The 14,416-nt window shown below is 40.0% G+C and overlaps 1 protein-coding gene across 1 annotated transcript in view; it reads right to left on the minus strand.

Moving 5' to 3' along the window:
- The window catches only part of CSMD1 (CUB and Sushi multiple domains 1), a 2,044,058-nt gene that overhangs the window by 227,137 nt on the left and 1,802,505 nt on the right, over positions 1-14,416 (minus strand). Inside the window, exons 36-37 of the mRNA XM_030937494.1 lie at positions 14,188-14,284; positions 71-175 (exon numbers count right to left, since the gene is read on the minus strand). Of these exons, the coding sequence (XP_030793354.1) occupies positions 71-175; positions 14,188-14,284 (202 nt within the window). The remainder of the gene's footprint in view (positions 1-70; positions 176-14,187; positions 14,285-14,416) is intronic.

Genomic DNA, 14,416 nt, shown 5'->3' on the forward strand with positions numbered 1-14,416 from the left:
GATTTATTTTTTCTTTAAAAAATGACTCAGTATAACAGTGAAAGCTGTATGCAGAAAGAGTTGACCTTACTTTTGTATTCCAGGTGGAAACCAGCAGCTGCCACACTAATGTCAGATTGGAAATGCAGGTAGAGTTGGTTGGAAGTACTGTTCAGCAGTGCTGGTACCGTGGTGCCTATAAGAAACAATGCAGATAGAATTTTAACACTACAAATACATTCACTTTTCTAAATATAAAATACATGAGGATACTTATTAGGCTTACAAATCTCTATAGTTTGTCTGATTGCCACATATTTAATCTGAGTATTGGTTTTATTATGTATTCAGCCATTCTATTTTTCTAGGTACAGTAAAAAGCCATTGTCTGCTCTGACCTGCTCAAGTCGATGTGACACCTTTCTCTTGTGCTTTCTATTGTACCATGAGGGTTTGTTTTGCATTGTTTTATCCATGTAATCTTCTGCTTATTAAATTTAGTTTTTTACTTGACATGAGCAGAGAGGACAGAAAAGTTCAACAGCCAAGTGTAATGAGGGTTGGAGGAGCAGTCGGACCAGGTGGATACTGATCTGAGATATCCTTCAGAAGATGTTGCTTTTGACCACGTATATATGCTCTTCCTGATCCGCTACGTGACTCATGCTGAATAACGTTCCCCCTGGATCTGTTGATGATTTCAACTAAAGATGCATGAAAAGGAATATATAGGGCTATTTTGACACAGTGATTTCTTTACTTAAAATGTTCTAGCCTGCATCACAGTAACTAACCGATTGGAAAGGGCGATACAGGTACAGAGGACCAGGGTAAGAAAGAAGTAATGATGCTGGCAGGTGCTGAGGAAGAAAAAATCGTTCATCACTCAGAAGTTTGAGACATTTTGGTGGAATGTATCATAATATGGAAAAATAACAGACAAGTTTAAGTCTCTTTCTCCTGATGTGTGTATGTTCAATACTCTAGTAAAATCATTCTCTAAATTAGAAGTGTATACATACTCGACGTCAAAGAAATATCCATTGTGTAAAACTCACCACAGTGTAGATAAATTATTGAAGTGAGCTACGTTGAGCATAGTACTGGCATAAAGGGAGAAGTGATAATTTAAATAACAAAGCAAAGAAATAAATTGATAATTATTCAAAACAGATGAACATTATTGAAAAGATAAGATTGCCTATCATCCTTAGCTCACCACTTAAACAATCCAATATTCCCCAACAGATTTTATTTTATTTTTTAGATGGAGTCTCACTCTGTCACCCAGACTGGAGTGTAGTGGTGCCATCTTGGCTCACTGCAACCTCCACTTTCAGGTTCAAGTGATTCTCCTGCCTCAGCTTCCCAAGTAGCTGAGATTACAGGCATGCTCCACCATGTCCTGCTAAGTTTTGTATTTTTAGTAGAGATGGGGTTTCACCATGTTGGCCAGGCTGGTTTCACACTCCTGACCTCAAGTGATCTGCTCGCCTCGGCCTCCCAAAGTGCTGGGATTACAGGTGTGAGCCACTGTGCCCGGTCCCCAAGAGATTTGATCAGACCAATGACCCCAGGCAAGGACTCTGACTGTCTCTTTATTAGAGGCTTTTTTTTTCTTGTTTGTATTTTTAGTAGAGACGGAGTTTCATCGTGTTAGCCAGGATGGTCTCGATCTCCTGACCTCGTGATCCGCCTGCCTCAGCCTCCCAAAGTGCTGGAATTACTTTGAGCCACCGCGCCCAGCCTATAAGAGACTTTTTAAACACTATGTGTGTCAAACTTAACGCCTAATCTATCCCTGAAACATCACGTAGGTCTCTAATGTTTCTTAACACTACCATCGGCATTCATCCACGTCATCACATTCAAAGCTTCCTCCTTCTCCATGACCCCAAACTGCCCTCCAATCAGTCATCAGGCCCTTACTGGCGTGCTCTCCAAATATTTTCCCAAGTTATTTCACTTACTTCATATTATCTTCACAACCAATCACCCCAGGGCAGGCAGCCTTATGTTAACCAGAATTAGTGCAATAATCTTCTAACTTGTTTTTTTGAGCCCGATCTTTTCCTAATTCAATGCATTCTCTATTCAGCAGTCAGAAAGCACTTTACAAATGTATATATGATGAGACATGTTAAAATTCTCATAGATTCCTCATCATCTTAGGAACAAATTTCACACTCCTTGATTTGGCTCCAAGACCCTGCGTGATCTGACTGCTGCTTGCTTTTCTAGCTTCTTATCATTACTTGTTTTTTCAGAATCATTTTTTCTTGCTTCAAGATGATCCACATCATAGGCCTGGGATGTTCATTCCTTCTTTTGATTCACTTTGACTTTCCTATTTCTAGTCATTCAAATATAACCACTTATTTCCCAAACTAAGTCACTCACTTATTAGATAAACATGGGTTTATCAGCCAGATAAACTACTAACCCATTTTCCAAACATACTAGTTGTTCTCCGATTTCGTGCAAAGCAGAACCTTCCCTGATTACGACAGAGCCTCAAAGACTTGAAACTCATCAAATCATTAAAGGCAATGAGCAGATCACTGGTGCCATGCCAAACATGACTGTTACAGCTTTAATCTGTCTTCCGTTCTGCTCTTACCATGTTCATCTCCTGCCTGGGCTAACAAAATAGCCATCAACTGAGCTTCAGAATGGATATTTGCCTTATTCTTATGCATTTGTTCTGCACACAAAATAATCTGCTTACAATTAAGTAATGCTTGCACATTTTATTTCTATACCTGGGCATAAGATGTGTCTTTTAATGAAATTGTAGGTCAACTTGATCTATACTGTGCTTTGAGAACTCATCCTATGGAGATGGGGAAATTTAATCTTTACCATGGCTGGGGATTCCTTTCCTGCCCCAGGATAGCCAATAGTCTCAGACTTTCAGGTCCCTGACTCCTTACTTCACATAAGCTCATTCTCCAACCTCACCCGGACCCTTGAATTTTAGCAGTTTCATGTTGTTGTGCACACCTTTGAAAGAATGCTCTTTGACAAGTCCCTGGTCCAAAATCTAGCCTAAGTGCATCAGGCTACCACTTTATTTTCAAGGCCCAGTCACATCCTTGTGGTCCTGCAAGGAATTCAATGATATCTTAATTTCCTAGAGGACACCCAGGTCTGGGAAGGACCATCACTGTCCTCTTGTCAGTCACTCCAGCTCCTTCAACATCTGTCTTCACCACCATCCTCTCTGCTTTCTAAAGCTGAGCCCTTTGAAAGACTCACTCCAGGAGGGGGTCCTCCCACAGGTATGAACACCTGTTGCTTTTAGACCCAAGGTATGAACACCTGGCTGTCTCCTGGAACGATGCTGGGAAAAATACTAGTGGAATGAGCTGAAATAAGGTCCCAGTAAAATACACTGCTACAAATGCAAAGGCAGTTTTTGTCAGGTATAATCTGATGACACGGTAAGGACTTCTTGGTCTTGGGCTAACAAACAGAATCTTCTGTTGGGCTTACAAAGGTTCACCATAGTTTAAACATGTGCCTTAAGGAGTAAACTTTGACCAATCAGTACTGAAGCTGCTACTGCAGTGTGTCGGAAGAAAAACAGCGAGAAAGCAGAGAAAAGAGAACTCCACGTTATCCTTATTAACGGCGTGCATGTGTGTTTGTGTGTGTGCACACTCTTAGAGCTTTTTGAAGGTAGAGTTCCTGCTTGAGATTTGGGGTCTATTCCTCCATCGGTTTTTCCCTGGCTGCCAAGGTGGGTATTTTCTCTGGGAGGTGGGGTCATTTTAAGCCTGAATCCTTAGTGCGTAATTCACTGTAAGAACACTGTGTGGGTTGAATGAGAAACACTTATGAAGTGTTTGCTGATGTAACTCTTTTGCTTTTTGACCTTGATTTGATAGACAGGCAGAGAGACAAGTAGACAGACAATAGACAGATACATACATAATATTTTAACTAAAAAGCCATGGGGTAACAAACTATAAAACTCTCCTTGCTAATCACCTCAAATATGTTGAAGAGAAGTTACTGTAAACTATGTAACAGGTAATGGAGGAAAGATGAAGGGTGGTTGCCAAGCGGATAACCTGGTGTGTCTCCAAAGAGAAAATTAATCTGCCTAAACTACACCTTCTCTCCTTTCCACAGCCTCTATAAGAAGCGAAGTGTTGGTTGTGCAGCTGAAAACAGGGCACACCCAAAGCCTTGGAGAGAGACCAGTGAGGGAGGAGGAAGGGAGCAAGAAGTGGAAGGAGTGTCAGCTGCACCTGCTCACTGGCCCGACTCAGAGCCCTTTTTACTATGAAGATAAAGGGACTTCCACTAAAGTACTGATTTTTTTTACCCATTTTATCCAATTTCCATGACGTATGTTGTCCTCTCACTATTGCATTACTTTTGTATTTTTGGACAATATTTGTAGAAAGAACAATATGTTACTATAGATCTAACTAATTTATCCAAATACATTTTCATTATATCATCTGCACTACTTTTTGACTGTTTTAACCTGAATTTGGTATAATTAGTTACTTTTTCCACTCCATTAAATCAATTTAACTAACTATAAATCCTTTTAAAAACCATGTTTCTTCTCCACTTTCCACCTACCGATGACAGGAGCATCAGCTCAGTTTCACTTCTCATACAGCGTTTGCACGCTTGGTACAGTTTTTTCAGTTGTACCCTCATTGGGATGTGAGACGCCAGCTTTTACATTTTAAAATTTATTTAATGCCCTCCAGCCCTTAGTGTAGTCATCTCCCATGCAGGTATTCCATACACAGTTTCACTTTTTTTTTTTTTTTTTGAGATGGAGTCTCACTGTCACCAGGCTGGAGTGCAGTGGCGTGATCTCGGCTCACTGCAACCTCTGACTCCCTAGTTCAAGTGATTCTCTTGCCTCAGCCTCCTGAATAGCTGGGATTACAGGCATGTGCCACCACGCCCAGCTAATTTTTGTATTTTTAGTAGAGATGGGGTTGCACCATGTTGGCCAGGATGGTCTCGATCTCCTGACCTTGTGATCTGCCCACCTCGGCCTCCCAAAATTCTGGGATTACAGGCTTGAGCCACTGCGCCCGGCCTGTTTGACTTTTTTGTTCATCTTCTCTGGACGTATTACAGTGGTATCAGAGAAACCTATTTCTTGTTTTAAAAAATTTTCCGTAAGTTATTGGGGTACAGGTAGTTTATTCGGTTACACAAATACTCTTTAGTGGTGATTTGTGAGATGTTGGTGCGCCCATCACCCAAGCAGTAGACGCTGCACCATATTTGTTGTCTTCTATCACTCACCCCCCTCCCACTCTTCCCCCCAAGTCCCGAAAGTCCATTATATCATTCTCATGCCTTTTCGTCCTCATAGCTTAGCTCTCACATGTCTGTGAGAATGTACAATGTTTGGAGAAAAGCCTACTTCTGATGCCACTTACTCCGCCACCCCTAGTCACTGAAAATGCTGTGGTATGCTCCAGTTCTATAAAGGAAAGGTGATCACAAGTCTCTTGTGTGTGAGTAACAAGTGCACTGTGCATTTGAAAGTGCTTTGTGAATCCTCAGGCCCCCCTAACAGTGATTGTTAATTCAGCAAGCAGATCCGTGAATGACAGCCCTGTTTGCACTCCTGTTATGAAAAACAATCATTTGCTATCCTGTGAGTAATGTGGGATCTTGGTGCCCTGGTGGCACACAGGAGAAGCAGGAATCTACCAGCCAGGGGAGGCTGGGAGCACGATGCTGGGCTGGGCACCCAGGCACAGCTGCAGAGGGCACTTTCCTGCAGCAGCTTCCACACTGGGATCTCAGAACAGCCTATAAGAAGTAGCTTATACCCCTGTACAAAATGCAACAGAGTGATTTTTTTAAATGTTGCCATAGGCAGAATGTTTTTGATCATATAGTTTTACTGTGGCCTGGATAGAACAATACATAACAAAGGAAAAAGAAACTGTATGATAGTCCCTGAAGGTTCTCCTCTCAGTACGGTTATATTTACCTCTCTTTAATATTGTCAGCCACAAAGTTGTATTTATTTTGTTCTATTTTATTCATTTATAATTTATAACCTGTCTATTTCCAAAAAATGATGTTAAGTGGCTTGCAATAAAAGACCTTCATACGTATGTTTGTCCAAATAGAAATAAAACACTAAAACATTGAATGATGGACATCAATTATTTTTTCTGAAATATGTACCTCTTACAACTACTCATTCTTGTTTGTATTCAATAACTAACTTTGTAAATGGTTTAATATCTCCTTTACAAACATTTTTAAAATATCGTAATTACAAAAAAGTTTAAATGTTGATAACGCTTTAACACATTCAAACTTTATGGCTGACTTGTCATTTCTCCATATAAAATGTTTTTAAAAATTCATTTTAAACTTTAGAAAGAAACAATTTCTAACGTACAGAAAAGGTGCAAGTGTAGCATAATAAAACTGAAACATCTACTATCTATCTCTCTATAGATAGAATTGTTAAGTCTATCTCTATATGTGTATTGTAAAATTATTTTATTCTAAATGATTTATGGGCAAGTTACAAGCACGATGACTCATTTCTCATAAAAATCCAGTGTCCACTTTTTAAAAACAAAACAGTTCTCTAAATCAAAAACATAACACAGATACGACATGTCATCCGCTGACCTCCTTTAAATTCCATCCACCTGCCCTCAGGGCTTGGAGAGGACAGGACTCTACTGGAATAACTCAGGGCATCTTGTGTTAAACCCCCTGTTCTCTGTAGTCTGGAAGAGTTCTCTGGTCTTTCTCTGTCTTTCATGAACTTAACACTTAAAAAAAAAGAATAAGCAAGTTCTTTTGTGGGATTATTTTTGTTTTAAGTTGCGTTTGTCTGATGCTCTGTATGATTATATGAGGCCATTCATTTGGGGTGAGAATAAAAAGTGGGGTGCTGCATTCTTCCGAGGGTCTCTTACTGCTGAGCTCCCCGTGGTGGGAGGGGGCCGGCCCCATGCAGGCTCACAGACGCTGATTCCAGCATCGCTTCCCGACGCCGCTCAGCATGACTGTGAATTCATATCAACCGCTTGCCATCAGCTGTGGTTGGAATAGGTATGCCACAGCTATTGCAACGTGACACAATAATTCGAACTGCTGCTGCTGCTCCTTCTTCCTTCTTCCTTCTTCCTCCTTCCTCCTTCCTCCTTCCTCCTTCCCCCTTCCCCCTTCTCCTTCTTCTTTTTGTTTTTGAGAGTGAGTTTCTCAGTATACCAATGCATACAACAGCCCATTCTTGACGATCTTGTGTCACTTGGTGAGAGAGGTGTCTGTAAAACCCTCCACGCTGAAGGCACCTTTTCACTCCTTGTCAGGACTTAGGATTCACAGCGGAGTGGCACGAGGATGATGAGAGTCCTGTTTCTCATCAACACGTCACCCACTAACTTGATGTGCCCTGACATTCCAGCCTGAGCCCATCATGAAAAGGCCTGCCGGACGATGACACTCACCCTTCTCCACGTATAAGCTGGCATTCTGCAGCCACGGAAAGCTTTAATTTTCATTCATTTTATGAGTTCATTAATCTAATTTTGTCAGCATAAAGTTACAAATTTCTATGTTTGGTGTTGTTGCTATTGTTTTAGAGACAGGTCTCCCTCTGTCACTCAGGCTGGAGTGCAGTGGTGCATTCACAGCTCACTGCAGCCTTGAACTCTTGGGTTCAAGCCATCCTCCCACGTCAGCCTCCTGAGTAGCTGGGACTACAGATGCACACCACCAGACCTGGCTCATTTTTTCTGATTTTTGTAGAGACGAGGTCTTGCTATGTCGCCGAGACTGGTCTCAAACTTCTGGCCTCAAGTCATCCCTCCACCTTGGCTTCCCAAATTGCTGGGATTATACGTGTGAGCCGCCATGCCAGATCATAAGGCTCTATTTCATACAAAATGGTTTGTCTCGATGTATTCCTACCACAGCTTTGTAGTCAGTATTTCTCCAAGAAATGCTGTTTCCTTTAATGGGAGAATGGTGTTTAGAGGGGTAGTTAGAAAGCAGAATTTGGGTGCTACTGGGCTGTTGTTTATACCTCTCAAAAGACAGGAAGAAAATAAAATATGTACATACACACATACACACTATATTTATGTCTATAGCTATATATATATATACTAAAACCATGCGTTCACCCCAATATCCCTAATTCAAACCATGCATTCACCCCAATATCCCTAACTCAAATCCAACGCAAACAGGCCCATCCTAGCCTTCGTCATTTCCATTTTCACATTCATTCTACCCCTGACAACATGAACAGGAACTGTGAGCAAATCCTGTTTGTGCGCAAAGAGCCACTTATTCTTCACACTTCCAGATGCCTGGCCCAGAGTGAAGAAAGAAAAGATGCACAGCCAGAAGGAAAAGGAAGTTCTGCTTTCTAAATTGGAACAAATGCCACGTAGCCCTCAAAAGAAAAGGAGGCTGGGCTTTGGAAAACTTGTGTGGGGTGAACACACGAAACCTGAGGCCGGCGTTTGCTTTGCTATTTTCTTCATTAGACCTTGGGCCTTACGACTTGTAGTACACAGGAAGGGAGTGACGTATTGAGAGAGAACAGAACTATAAAGTTGACCTCCAAAAATTGCGAACCAAAAGGTTGCAGAGGCAAAGAAGGATGGAAGGCCCTCTTAGATACCTGGTCTCAGTTGAAACATAAGGAGAGAGAACAACGGGGTCTGCTTGGACTGTTATTAGGAGAACAGAGGCAAAAGAGAGACTAGAAATCATGATTTTAGGCCAGGCACAGTGGCTCATGCCTGTAATCCCAGCACTTTGGGAGGCAGAGGCAAGTGGATCACCTGAGGTCAGGAGTTCGAGACCAGCCTGACCAACATGAAGAAACCCTATCTCCATTAAAAACACAAAATTAGCTGGGTGTGGCAGCACATCTCTGTAATACCAGCTACTTGGGAGGCTGAAGCAGGAGAATCGCTTGAACCCGGGAGGCAGAGGTTGCAGTGAGCTGAGATCATGCCATTGCACTACAACTTGGGCAACAAGAGTGAAACTCTGTCACATTAAAGAAATCTAAAAGATATGTAATAAATAATATATAAATGTAATACATATTATATATTAAACATTAATATATCATATAATATATAATATATAAATAATAAATAATAAAAATATATGTATATATTTTTATATATTTTTCATATTATAATCATATGACATATATGACATATATTATATGCTATTATTATATTATATATAGATTATATAATATATGTCATATATAATATATAACATAATATATTATATAATATATAATATGCACAATATTACATAATATATAATATACACAATATTATATATTATATATTTTATATATTATATATAATATATATATTATAACAGATGTCATATATATAATCACATATAATGTGTATGTATAATATATATGTGATTATATATGTGATTATAATGATTTACTCAGTGACTGAGTAAAGGCAATCTTTAGACACACAACTAGATGGGCCTACCATCCCTTCATTCTGGTTGGCCCTCACCAGCCAGAGCACTCATTCCTCTTCACTTGGGGAGGAGCAAGTGAAAGCTAGAGGGGCCAGATGTTTTCAGACTAAACTGTGCAGGAAAGACACAGAGCATGAGTGTTCCCTTCTCTACTGCCCCTTCAGAATATCGACCGTTATATGGTGCATCAGAGTTAAATTAGAACGTCTTCTTGATTATTCTTTCCGAGTGAACATACAAATGGACTTGATATTCACAATGGCCACAGCCCTAAAGAAAAACATTCCTAATTTGTGAACATGGTTCTTCTCATATTTTCCCCACAATATGCATAGGGGACAAGGACAGAAAGCAGCTGAGATGAGGATGATTGGTGGTTGATGAAGCTCATTCACAAGAAAACCATTGTCTTAAAACGTGAAAACATCTTAGAATAACTATAAACCACTCCTATATCAGACATCTCCACAGCCTCTCAAAAATACATAAATGCCTAAATGTTAAACTGTGAAAAGTGAGTGGTCTGTTTAACTTCAGAACGTGTACACTTGCAATATTGTACCCAGATGTATATTCTTTAATAAAATTTTAGATATAAAAAATTCAATTTAAGTGAATATGAAAACATTTTATCAGCCTCTCTTAATTTATAGACTTATTATAGAAAACAATGGTATTTTATGTTGTTAGACCTAATCACATTATTTTAAACTGGATATACATCTTCATATAATAGTTACTAAATTTTTTTATTTGATAGTAGGGTTTTTGTTCATTCATATTTTATTTAACTTAGTTTTCTAAAACATTTACATCTTTGCATTTTTTACTAAGGAATCTGAAAGCAACAAGCTAAATATTTCATAATTATTTGTATGAGACAATTTTTTTTTTTTTTTTAAGATAGAGTCTCACTCCGTTGCCCACGCTGGAGTACAGTGGCAGGATCTTGGGCTCACTGTAGCCTCTGCCTCCTGGGTTCAAGCAATTCTCCCACCTCAGCCTCCTGAGTAGCTGGGACCACAGGTACGTGCTTGCAACTTAAAAAACAAATCTTTTGTAGAGATGGTGTTTTGTTATGTTGCCCAGGCTGGTCTCAAACTCCTGGGCTCAAGCAATTCTCCCACCTTGGCCTTGTAAAGTGATGGGATTACAGACATGAGCCACCACAATCATGTAAGCCAACAGGTATCCTAAAATATTGTGATGAAAATCAAATATTATGAGAAAAGATTAAAAGGTTATAAGGCTAACACCTGTATTTTAACCTGTATTTTCTTGGTATTTTATCGTAAGCATTTTTATCCCTTGTATATGTTACATCTCAGAAATATGAAAAAGGCAAAAAAAAATAGTATAAATTCTGCTCACATCATTGATATATTAGTTATTACGTGACAAAGAATTGTTCTGGTCTTTATCCCTGATATCCAGGAGGTAAACTCTAAGCCCTTGGTATTTCCCAGGTGGCAGGAGTTCCTTCGTGGGCCACGGAGGAGCTTCTCACACCACACTGTTTGTGGTGATTGTGATGATGATTATGATTATGGTAACTCAGGAAGGGGGCTGGGCAAGCTGGAAAGATCAATAATAGGATTAGACTGTCAAGGCATTGAGCCATGTGATATCAGCGCAACCTCCCAACCCTGTAGTCAAGAATTCAATCAATCTTGCCTGTGTCAGCAAAACCCTATAAACACTCTGGCACCAAAGCTCGGGTGATGATGCACTTTGAAGTGCTGGAAGTCCTGAGGACACGGAGGCTTCCTGTTTGGGACCTTCCCAGATGTCACCCTATGAGTCTCTTCATCTGGCCAGTCCTGGTTTGTCTCCTTTGTAATATAATCTTAATCATATGTATAAGTCCGTCGCTTTCTCAAGTTCTGCGAGGTACTCTGGGAACTGTCAAGAACTGAAGGGACCACAGAGCCCCTAAATTGGTAGCCAGTTGGTGAGAGTGCAGGTGTCCTAGGTGACCCCAGGGCTTGCAGCTGATGTCAGAGGGGAGTCCTGTGGAGAAGCATGAAGTGCACGAACTCCGTGCTAACTCCAGGAAGTTAGTGTCAGAATTGCATTGCAGTGGTGTTTATTTCAAACATAGTTTTTCAAATTTTCTCCTGGCCAACTCCAAAAACTGAAGTTAATAAGAAGGAGATTGTTGTTATTTTTCACACATACAGAGGCAATGTGGTCACTTCTTTTTTTCATGATTATTAGTAAGGCATTTCCCTGCTAACGTTGGCTAATTCAACATGCAGCTGTTTTAATTTTGCCATCTCCTGCTTTCTGCTGGTAATGCTTGCATTTGTGTGTAAAATGTGTTCTGTCACAGATTCATGACCGAGAACATTAGGTTAAAGACTTAATTCAATATTAAATACTCTCTTTTGAAAAATTAGCCTATTTCTAATATTAATTAGGATATATGAAATTATTACATATATGAAGCTAAGCTCACTTGTGATAGTCACTCAAGGGAAGGCTTAATATGAGGTTGCTGTACAGCAGTTGATAAATCCAAATATATGTGAATGATAAGATTTGATCCTCAGATAAAAGGTGGCAAAACACTTTTAAGCAGATTTTACCAATTGAATTCATAGACTGTGCGGTAGGTGCTAGGAATTGTGGGTGACACTCAGAGATTAATATAGATTCTGAAGAAATTTAAATCCCTAGAAAATAAAAGAACACTTTACTTTAAAATGACCAACGCCATTCAATATTTGAGTGTAGAGTACAGAAATGGACACAGACTGCGTGGCTCCTGTGACCTGAAGGATTATCCTCTCTCTCTTTCACTGATTTGTCTAGCTATATTTTACTCATCTGTCAAGATATTTTAATTTTTCCCAGGTAGTTTTTTTTCTCTTCAATCTTAAAAAAAGAGTGACTTTGTTTCCCTCCTATAACACCCATCACCTGCCTGTAATGCTGTCTACTTACCAAATATGATTTATACAATTACATTAAATGTTGGCATCTGTGTAGATTTTAACTGGTGTTGTTGTGGATGTTTTTTAATGACAGAGGTGTTATCTTTTATTCCTAACAACAAACACAGTGCCTGGTATCTAGCAGGTACTTTAAGAGATCACATGCTAAGCTCAAATATTGCAAGAGCTATGTGCTCAGGGGAAGAAAGAGGGGCTTCCTAGTGGAGATGGGCCTTGAGTTCTAGCTTTTAAGGACAGTAATGGGTTATTTGAAATAAAAGTCCCTGAAAGCATAAATAGTACCCAGACAGACAAACATGGATCATGAGTGACAAATAACAATAAGATGGTAGGTTGGCATTTTATTACCCAACACCTTAAATGACCATGCCCAAATAAAAATAGGGTTTTATTTGCTGAGAACCAGAGATAAGTTCTTCGAACCATTTGAAGTGATAAAATGGAAGTTGTATTAGACATTGTGAATGGCCCGTACACTATCTATTTTCTTTATTTTTTTAACCTGTTGAGTAAAAGTAGAATGGAAATGTTTAGGGAAGAAATATTTAGTTAAGAAAAATATATACATATATATTTCAGCCTCCCTTTGCAGTAGAGATAAACAACAGACAAAATTCAGACCAATGGGATAGAAGGCGTCAGCTGCTGCAAGCAAGAAGGCACTCATGGAAAATACTACTTTTTCTGTGTCATCTTGGACAATTCTCTAGTACCTAATCTTTGTTCTTCATTGGTAAGAGAGAGATAACAATAATCCCTTAGAACTTAGTTGGTGCTGTCATATTGGCTAGTTTTTGTAATTTTAGTAGAGACGGGATTTTGCCATGTTGGCCAGGCTGGTCGCGAACCCCTGGCCTCAGGGGATCCGCCTGCCTCGGCCTCCCAAAGTGCTGGGATTACAGGCGTGAGCCACTGTGCCTGGCCCTATTCAAGATAAAATTAAGCATTCATGTTAACACACATTCATAATGGGGCAAAGTAAAGGCTCAGGAACTGTGGGTGACTGTGAGGACAGTGGTGACCAGGGTCATTGATCACCAGCGTGATAATGGCAACATTGATCATCATCACTTCTCTTCCATTCATGAAGTTTGAGTCCTAATGCTATTACACAAAGTGAAAGAGGGAGGTATCATGCATCCGGAGGCAGGATACCGTTAAACAAAAGCGAAACTGAGATCTGAATGATGCACCAGGGCAATGGGAAGAGGAGACTTGCAGGGCATTTGGAAAGCAGAATCTTCAAGGCGGGCGCATTCGTGAGAGTCGGAGGTGCAAGGAAGAGTAAGAGAGGGTAGACTTGTAGTGGACTACAGTTTCATCTCTGGCTACCTATGAGTAGAGTAGAATCTCAGGACTAGCTGAGCCCACATGCTCAGTGTAATATTCCCAGACTGCTTAATGTCAGGCTGTGCATTTGAAGAGGTGAGAACTGTTTCCTAACCTCTGCCTCTTCGCTGCCTCACATTACTATTCCTGGCTTCTGCTGCCAGCCTGAGAACCTGCCACACGTCAAAGCTGTGCTGCCTGACACTTTGAGATCGATCTCCTGCTCGTGGAGAACACAGCCTTCTTTTTTCTCACCTGTTTCTCGATGGTCTTACTCTAAGACTTTCAGCAGTAGAGCAACGCTTATGGAGACAGAAGAGTTGTGTAGAAAATGTTTATGTGGAGTGTTTGTTGTTATTTAGGTTGTTTTCTTGGTGTTTGCAGATTTTGAGTCACAAAGGTAAGGAAATTGATTCCATCTTACCTGAGAAGCTTCCCAGTCTGGGTGCGGTCACGTCCCCACCGTCATGGATCTCAAGGGAGTCCCAGTTTTGTTCCGTGGCAAAACTGATCACTTGGATCTACCAAACCATAACATTAAGTTAATATTGATTTTTGGCTTAACATAATTAGTCTAATTAGATGGGGTATTGGGTTTTTTCATGATTAAGGTGTATATATAGGTATGTACCTATACCTGTATATATACTTAT

The sequence above is a fragment of the Rhinopithecus roxellana genome, chromosome 9 (assembly GCF_007565055.1).
Source record: "Rhinopithecus roxellana isolate Shanxi Qingling chromosome 9, ASM756505v1, whole genome shotgun sequence".
In the NCBI taxonomy this organism is placed as follows: Eukaryota; Metazoa; Chordata; class Mammalia; order Primates; family Cercopithecidae; genus Rhinopithecus; species Rhinopithecus roxellana.